The 9,407-nt window shown below is 48.6% G+C and overlaps 1 protein-coding gene across 1 annotated transcript; it reads right to left on the bottom strand.

Annotated features, from left to right (window-relative positions):
- LOC107636428 lies at positions 7,757-8,296 on the bottom strand. Its single transcript, XM_016339938.1, has one exon. The coding sequence runs from the start codon at positions 8,294-8,296 to the stop codon at positions 7,757-7,759; it is 540 nt and encodes a 179-aa protein (XP_016195424.1).

Genomic DNA, 9,407 nt, shown 5'->3' on the forward strand with positions numbered 1-9,407 from the left:
TCAAAAAGCAATGAGGGAGGAGCAACGAAGACAAGGAAGAGACATAGAAGAGTTCAAGGACATCATTGGTTCCTCAAGAAGGAAACGCCACCATCACTAAGGTGGATTCATTCCTTGCTCTTACTTTCTCTGTTTTTTGTTTTCTATGTTATGTGCTTATCTATGTTTGTGTCTTCATTACATGATCATTGGTAGTAGTAACTATGTCTTAAAGTTATGAATGTCCTATGAATCCATCACCTCTCTTAAATAAAAACTGTTTTAATTCAAAAGAACAAGAAGTACACGAGTTTCGAATTTATCGTTGAACTTAGTTTAATTATATTGATGTGGTGACAATGCTTCTTGTTTTCTGAATGTATGCTTGAATAGTGCATATGTCTTTTGAAGTTGTTGTTTAAGAATGTTAAATATGTTGGCTCTTGAAAGAATGATGACTAGGAGACATGTTATTTGATAATCTGAAAAATCATAAAAATGATTCTTGAAGCAAGAAAAAGCAGCAAAGAACAAAGCTTGCAGAAAAAAAAAATATAGGCGAAAAAAAAAATTAGAAAGAAAAAGAAAAAAGCAAGCAGAAAAAGCCAAAAGCTCTTAAAACCAAGAGGCAAGAGCAAAAAGCCAATAACCCTTAAAACCAAAAGGCAAGGGCAAACAAAAAGGATCCCAAGGCTTTGAGCATCAGTGGATAGGAGGGCCTAAAGGAATAAAATCCTGGTCTAAGCGGCTAAACCAAGCTGTCCCTAACCATGTGCTTGTGGCGTGTAGGTGTCAAGTGAAAACTTGAGACTGAGCGGTTAAAGTCAAGGTCCAAAGCAAAAAAAGAGTGTGCTTAAGAACCCTGGACACCTCTAATTGGGGACTTTAGCAAAGCTGAGTCACAATCTGAAAAGGTTCACCCAATTATGTGTCTGTGGCATTTATGTATCCGGTGGTAATACTGGAAAACAAAGTGCTTAAGGCCACGGCCAAGACTCATAAAAAAAGCTGTGTTCAAGAATCATCATACTGAACTAGGAGAGTCAATAACACTATTCGAAATTTGAAGTTCCTATAGATGCCAATCATTCTGAACCTCCATGGATAAAGTGAGATGCCAAAACTATTCAAGAGGCAAAAAGCTATAAGTACCGCTCATATGATTGAAGCTCTGTTTCATTGATAGTTTGGAATTTATAGTATATTCTCTTCTTTTTATCCTATTTGATTTTCAGTTGCTTGGGGACAAGCAACAATTTAAGTTTGGTGTTGTGATGAGCGGATAATTTATACGCTTTTTGACATTGTTTTTAGTACGTTTTTAGTAGCATCTAGTTACTTTTAGGGATGTTTTCATTAGTTTTTATGTTAAATTAACATTTCTGGACTTTACTATGAGTTTGTGTGTTTTTCTGTGATTTCAGGTAATTTCTGGCTGAAATTGAGGGACTTGAGCAGAAATTTTATTTCGCTTCTAAGATATCCATTCTCACCCAAGAACGTGATGAAGGTGATGATTATGTGTGACGCTCATCATCCTTCTCCCTTATGAACGCGTGCCTGACAAACACTTCTGTTCTACATGAAATAAGCTAGAATGAATATCTCTTAGATATTCTAACCAGAATCTTCGTGGCGTAAGCTAGAATGATGGCGGCATTCAAGAGAATCCGGAAAGTCTAAACCTTGTCTGTGGTATTCTGAGTAGGATTCAATGATTGAATGACTGTGACGAGCTCCTAACTCGCGATTGCAGGGCGTTAGTGACAGATGCAAAAGGATAGTAAATCCTATTCCAGCATGATCGAGAACCGACAGATGAATAGCCGTGCCGTGACAGGGTGCGTGAGCATATTATTCACTGAGAGGATAAGATGAAGCCATTGACAAGGGTGATGCCTCCAGACGATTAGCCGTGCCGTGACAGGGCATTGGATCATTTTCCCGTGAGATGACCGAAAGTAGCCATTGACAGTGGTGATGTATCACATAAAGCCAGCCATGGAAAGGAGTAAGACTGATTGGATGAGGATAGCAGGAAAGCAGAGGTTCAGAGGAACGAAAAGCATCTCCATTCGCTTATCTGAAATTTCTACCAATGATTTACATAAGTACCTCTATCCCTATTCTATTATTTATTATTCGAAAACACCATTATCAATTTATATCTGCCTAACTGATATTTGCAAGGTGACCATAGCTTGCTTCATACCAACAATCTCCGTGGGATTCGACCCTTACCCACGTAAAGTATTACTTGGACGACCCAGTGCACTTGCTGGTTAGTTGTATCGAAGTTGTGACAAATTATGAATGTGTAATCACGATTACGCGTACCAAGTTGCTCACGTGCCAGGAATAGTTTGAGCCTGGACATCACAATTTTGTGCACCAGAACTCTTACTATGATGGAGAGAAACTTCAATGCTGGGGCTTTCATCGACTCCCAACTGATCCCCGGCACAAAAGATCACTTCCTCGGCACCGAATAGGCGGGGCAGGCGAGGTGGATGAACCGCACGCTTCTTTGGGGAGCTGTGATAGCTCGGAAGGCCGAGTTCGAGTTGTCGGGAATGCATCACTACGAAGAAAGCTTGAATCTGCTGCCACGGCCAACAATGAATTCAAAGTTCAAGTCGAATTGCTTCAGGAGCAGCTGTCCGAGGCGGGGGAAAAACTCAAGGTTGCCGAGGAGAAAACTGTGTCTGCCGAGGAAAAGATGAAAGCCTCTGATGAGACCGTGTCCCGTTTAACCGAGCGGGAGATGACTCTAGAGAGCCAGTTTAATGCCACGCAAGGTCGGGTGGTGGCTTTGGAGAAAGAACGTGACGAGGCCGTCTCGTTGGCTAAGGCTGTTCAAGCCGAGGTTGAGGAGCTTAAGAAGAAACATAAGGCGACTAGAGAGCAGAGAAAGAACGCGATCTTCATGACTGAGGAGGCCCTTAAGGCCCAGGTGAAGATCGTGGCTCCCGACTTTGACACATCAGCGATCGGAGTTTTCAAGACGATCAAGGATGGCAAGATTGTTGACATGCCGAAGAAATGAGCTCTTGTGCCTTATGTTTTTGTATGGATTTGTGGTTTTTGTTGTAGAACTTGTTTATATTGTTATACTTAAAAAGTCCCTTGGTCGGCTTATTGTTATCGTAGTCTTTCCCTCTGGTAGTGTTTTTACTTCGTCGTGTTACCGTTTGTTGGTGTGAGCTTTGCGCTCGTGTTTGTTTACCGTTGTGTTGGTAGTTCGGCGGAGCCAGGTCATGGCCTTTTGTTATCGTCGTAGCCATTTGTAATGGCTTTGGTTTAGGTGGCCCCCGGGGTGATCAGTCCCAGGGTGCCGTATTGTGGTTCCGTTTAACGCATCGTGGAACTTGTTGTCGTGTGATGTGTAAGTAGGAAAAAGAATAATAGAAATAAATTTGGTAGAAATGACAAGTAAAGATTAATCGGTAATTAAGCAAGTCTGTTACCATGGCAGATACAAAGGTAAGTGATTAATTTCGTTAGATTGCCTGGCCGGCGTGCTTGATCTAGGGGTAAAACCTTCTCAGGTTGTCCGCATTCCAAGTTCTCGAGACCTCCCTTCCATCGAGCTTTTCCAATTTGTAGGCGCCTTTGCCAATCACTTCTTTGACCCTGTAGGGGCCTTCCCAGTTTGCCGCCAGTTTGCCTTCTCCCTGGGCCGGTAGGCCGATGTCATTGCGTCGTAGGACGAGGTCGTTCTGCTCAAATTCCCTCTTGAGCACTTTGGTGTTGTAGCGCAGGGCCATTCTTTGCTTTAGTGCTACTTCTGACAGGTGGGCCTTCTCCCTGGTCTCATCTACTAGGTCCTTCTCTACAGCTTCTTCCACCCCCTTGAAAAGTAACCGTGGACTTGGCTCGCTGATCTCTACAGGTATCATTGCGTCTACCCTGTATGTCAGGCGGAAAGGGGTTTCTCCCGTGGCGGACTGCTCGGTTGTACGCTAGGACCAGAGGACAGAGGCGAGCTCATCAGCCCATGCTCCTTTCTTGTTGTCTAGCCGCTTCTTCAGGCCCAGCAAGATGACCTTATTTGCGGATTCGACTTGTCTGTTTGTCTGGGGATGCTCTACTGAGGAGAATTTCTGTTTGATGCCCAAGCCGACGAGGAACTCTACAAAATTCTTATCGGTGAACTGCGTCCCGTTGTCTGAGATGACGACTTCCAGGATGCCGAACCGAGTTATCACTTGCCTCCACATGAACTTTATACAATTGGATGAGGAGATAGTGGCCAGTGGCTCGGCCTCTATCCATTTGGTGTAATAGTCGACGGCGACTATGAGATATTTGACTTGCCCTGGACCAATCGGGAAAGGTCCTAAGAGGTCAACTCCTCACTGTGCGAAGGGTCGGGAGGATGTCATCAGGCTCAGCTCAGTGGCCGGTGCTCTGTGGAAGTTAGCGTTCTCTTGGCACTTCATGCATTTTTTTCACGAACTCCTTGGAGTCTTCCATCATCGACGACCAGTAGTATCCAGCTCGGATGAGCTTCCTTGCTAGGGCTTTGCCCCCGATGTGGTGACCACAGCACCCCTCGTGGATTTCTCTGAGCACGTAGTCCGTCTGGTCGGGGTGTAGGCACTTCAGCAGAGGTTGACTAAGTCTCTTTTTGAATAGTGGACCCTGTATGACCGTGTACTTGGCAGCCTCCCTTCTTATCGTTTTAGCTTCCTTCTCGCCTCCAGGGAGTTTGCCGTTTTGCAAGAAATCGGTGATGGAGTTCATCCAGGAGGGGCTTATCTCGGTCAGGTGGAGGGCAACCACTGGTTCTCTCGTGATGCCTTGAATGAGGGAGCGGTTGCCGATTCCAGGTTTTGTGCTCGCTAGCTTGGATAGGAGGTCTGCCCGTGTGTTCCTCTCCCTTGGAACGTGTTGGACCGTGACCTCCTCAAACTGTTTGCTCAGTTCTTTAACCCTCTCTAAGTACTTATGTAATAGCGAATCTCTAGCTTGGTAGCTTCCATTCACTTGCGACGTGACGATCTGTGAGTCGTTGCATACTTCTAGCCTCGTAGCCCCGACTTCCCGGGCTAAAATCAAGCCGCCTAGGAGGGCTTCGTACTCTGCTTGGTTGTTTGACACTGGAAACTCGAACTTGACCGATTGCTCGTAGATGACCCCAGTTGGGCTCTCTAAGATGATTCTGGTGCCCCCGGACATCTGGTTGGAAGCTCCGTCAACATGGAGCTTCCACAGTGTGCCCGTGTCCTCGGTTGGGTCTCTGGTTACTTCCACCAGGAAGTATGCCATTGCTTGCGCCTTAATTGCATGTCGAGGCTCGTACCTTAAATCATATTGGGACAGCTCGATGGCCCAGGTCATCATCCTTCCCGCTAGGTCGGGTTTTTAGAGCACTTGACGAATTCCCTGGTCCGTTCTTACGACCACTTGGTGACCTTGGAAGTATTGTCGTAGCCTGCGGGAAGAGGTTAGGAGCGCTAGTGCTAGTTTCTCTAACTTGCTATACCTAAGTTCTGCTCCTTGCAGCACTTTACTCACAAAGTAAATTGTTTGTTGGGCTTTCGCTTCTTCCCGCACCAAGACCGCCGCCAGTGCTTCCTCCGTTACAGCCAGGTACAGGTAGAGTGGTTCTCCAACCACAGGTTTACCGGGCACAGACAGTGTTGCCAGTATATTTTTGAAATGGTTGAACGCTTCCTCGCATGCCGGGGTCCATTCAAATGCTATACCCTTTCTCATTAGGTTGAAGAAAGATAGGGCTTTTGCAGCCGACGCCCCGAGGAAGCGAGATAGCGCGGTGAGCCTTCCCGCCAGTCTCTGGACGTCCTTGACACAGCCTGGGCTCTTCATTTGGAGTATTGCTTGGCATTTTTTAGGATTGGCTTCCACCCCCTTTGGGTTATCATGAATCCTAGGAACTTTCCGGCCTCCATGGCAAAGGCACACTTGAGAGGGTTGAGCCTCATGCTGTGTCGTCGGAGAGCCGTGAATACGCTTTCCAGGTCGCTCAGAAGGTCTTCGGGTCGGGTGGTCTTAGCAAGGATGTCGTCCACGTACTCTTCCACCGTTTTACCAATGATATCGCCGAATATCTTGTTCATCAACCTCTGGTATATGGCCCCTGCGTTCTTTAGGCCGAAGGGCATTACCTTGTAGTAATAGATTCCTCTTGGCGTTATGAACGCCATTTTTTCCTCGCCTGGCCGGTGCATCGGTATCTGATTATATCCGGAATAGGCATCCATAAAGCTCAGATACCGGTACCCCGCTGCCGCGTCGACGAGTTCATCAATGTTGGGTAGGGGGTAGCAATCCTTGGGGCATGCCTTGTTGAGATCAGAATAATCCATGCACATCCTCCATTTCCCATTATGCTTTCTTACTAAGACTACGTTTGACAGCCAGGTCGAGTAATCAAGTTCCCGGATGAATCCTGCTTCGAGAAGGCTGGTTGTCTGCTTGGCCACCTCTTCTGCTCTCTCCTGTGACATCTTCCTCCTCCTCTGGGCCACCGGTCTGGCTTCTGGCTTGACGGCCAAATGGTGCGACATGAGTTGGGGGTCTATCCCCGGCATGTTGGCCGGTGTCCAGGCAAATAGGTCACCATTAGCCCTGATCATTTCTATCAAAGGTTCTTTCAGCTCGTGGGGGAGGTTTCTGTTCATGAAGGTGAACTTCTCCTCAGTGTCGCTGACTCTAAACTTCTCCAGACTCCCTTCTAGTTCGGGTCTCGGCTTGTCGTTGACTCTGGCATCCAAGTCGGCGAGGAACACTCCTGACGCTTCTTTGGATTTCTTTGTCAACGAGAGACTGGCATTGTCGCAAGCGACTGTCGTTTCCAGGTCTCCCCTTACAGACCCTACTGATCCTTCTTCAGTTATGAACTTCATTATCAGCATCCTTGTGCTGATGATCGCCCCTAGGTTGTTGATGGTCTTCCTCCCTAGGATGATGTTGTAAGTCGTGGAGTCTCGTAGGATCACAAATTCTGCCATTACCGTTCTTCTACCTTGGCCCTGTCCCACGGAGCTCGGCAGGGAGATTATCCCGTCCGGTTTGATGAAGTGGTCTCTTAGCCCTACAACGCCGTGTTGGTGAGTCTTTAAGTCGGTGTCCCTTAGACCCAAGGCGTCGAATACATTGCGGAACATGATGTTCGAGTCTACCCCCGTATCAACAAGGATCCGCTTGATGAGGCTGGTTCCCACTCTGGCCGTAATGACCATGGGAGGGCTTTCCGCGACCTCGTCGAACCATTGGTTCTCCGGGCCGAATGAGATGGATGGAAGTTTCTTGGGGTTTCGCGCAGAGGGTGTGGAAACCACCAGGACTTTGGCATCTTTCTTATGTGCCGACTTGGACCTAGGCGCCGCGTTTCTTGCCGTTACCACGTTCAAATGGTGAGGCCGTGGTCGTTGTCCTCCGGTTCTTGGCGTCGCTTTGCCGCCCGGGTCTTGTCTTCGCCCTCATGGTCGCGGTTCCGTCTCCTCAGCTCCCTAATGAGGTGGGAGAATTTGGCTAGCTTTCCATCCCTGATCGCTTGCTCCAGAGCGTCCTTTAGGTCGAAACAGTCCTGTGTCTTGTGCCCATAGCCCTTGTGGTAGTCACAGTAGAGGCTCCGGTTTCTCCTTGTTCGCTCCTTCAGTGGTCGGGGCTTTGACAAGATCCCCTTCTCGGTAATTTGTTGGTAAACTTCCATGATTGGTGTGATGAGGGGAGTGTAATTAGTGAACTTCCCAACCCGAGGAAACGGCCTAGGTGCCTTGCTCGGACCGCCGTCCCTGGCATGTTCCTTCTATCTTTCTCCGCTCCCGTGGTGTCGGTCTTGATTGTAAGAGGGCTGCCGTTTGTTGGCAGCCACGACTTGGCTGACTTTCTCATCGTTGATGTACTCCCTGGCTACACATTGGATCTCCTGAATTGTCCACACCGGCTTCGTGGTGAGGTGCTTTCTGAAGTCCTCATTTAGAAGTCCGTTCGTCAGGCACAAGCTTGCAACCGAATCCGTCAGTCCGTCGATCTCCAAGCACTCATCGTTGAATCGGTCTAGGTATTTCCTGGTCGGCTCGCCGGATCTCTGGGTCACTCCGAGTAGATTGATGGGGTGCTTTGCCTTCGCGATCCTGGTTGTGAATTGGGCTAGGAAGGCACGGCTGATGTCCGAGAACCTGGTCACCGATCCCTGCGGGAGGTTATTGAACCACCGTATCGTAGGTCCTGCTAGGGTGACCGGGAAGGCGCGGCACCTTAACTCATCACCCACTCCCTCCAGGCTCATTCTGGCTTCGAATGCCGTAAGGTGCTCCTGCGGGTCCTCGGTTCCATCATACCTCATGTCCGTTGGCTTGTCAAAGTGTTTTGGCAGCCGGACCTCGAGGATAGAACGATGGAATGGGGTTGTGCCCATTATCACTGGTCCCCGCGTTCTGGTTGTTCTTCCCTCGTCGTCCTCCCGACGAGCGTCCTCATGGTCTCGCTCTGTGGTACGTCTGTCGCGCCTGGCATATATGAGGGGGTCATTGCGCCTTCTTGCCCGTGCTCCCTCCCTGGCGTTCTCGGGCTCATATTCTGGGCTAGTTGTTCGTCGAGATCGGCTTCTCAAGACAGATCGAGAGTAGCTCGATTCGGGAGTTTGTTGACGATGTTCTCGATCTGCCAGCCGGCGCTCTAGGTCTTGCATTCTGTGGCATAATTCTTGCATTATTCTGGCGCTGTTGTTGCCAGTTCCCCGAAGGGTCGCCTTTCGGGAGATCGAGTGGTTCGTCGTGGAGGGGAACTCGTGTGTGGCCGGGGAGGGGCCGCAGAGGCTTCCCCTCTACGCTCGGTTTCACGGCCTGCTCCTCCTGGGCCCAGTATAACTTCCATTCAGGCGATTACGTCCCCACAAACGGCGCCAATGTTCGGTAGGTCAGGTACCGGACGGTTCGGGTTGGTACTTCGGTTAATGAGAGAGGAATCACCTGATTCCGGGTTGCTAGGTTGGAGGGAGTGCAGCCGACGTCCCGAGCTCTTCGTGTGGAGAGCGGGGTGTCACCTGCAAAGACACTCCGACGCTCTAGTCAGTAAAATACGCAGGTGAAAAAGGGTGAGTGGCATGTGACGTACCCTGGGGGAAGGGCAGGACCTTCTCCATATATACCATGTCAGAGGTGGGCCCATCAAGGACAGGCCCACCTTCCTTGATGCCTCCTTCTCACAGCTGTAGCATAGCTGTCAAGGACGCGTGTCCGGGTCGGCGACTGAGCGTCTCGCTCCAGACCGTCCGGGTCAGGTGGTGCTCGGGTCGGGCCGGTCTGCTAGTGGTTTGGGTCAGGCCGTAACAGATCTTTATAGTTCATAATTATAAATCTGGTCTTAATGGTAATACGAAAAGAGATGGATTAATAATTATTAAATATGATTTTACTTTATTTCTTTTAAAAAAATGTTATTTGTTTTAAAAAATC

This window comes from Arachis ipaensis, chromosome B04, assembly GCF_000816755.2.
Source record: "Arachis ipaensis cultivar K30076 chromosome B04, Araip1.1, whole genome shotgun sequence".
Lineage (NCBI taxonomy): Eukaryota > Viridiplantae > Streptophyta > Magnoliopsida > Fabales > Fabaceae > Arachis > Arachis ipaensis.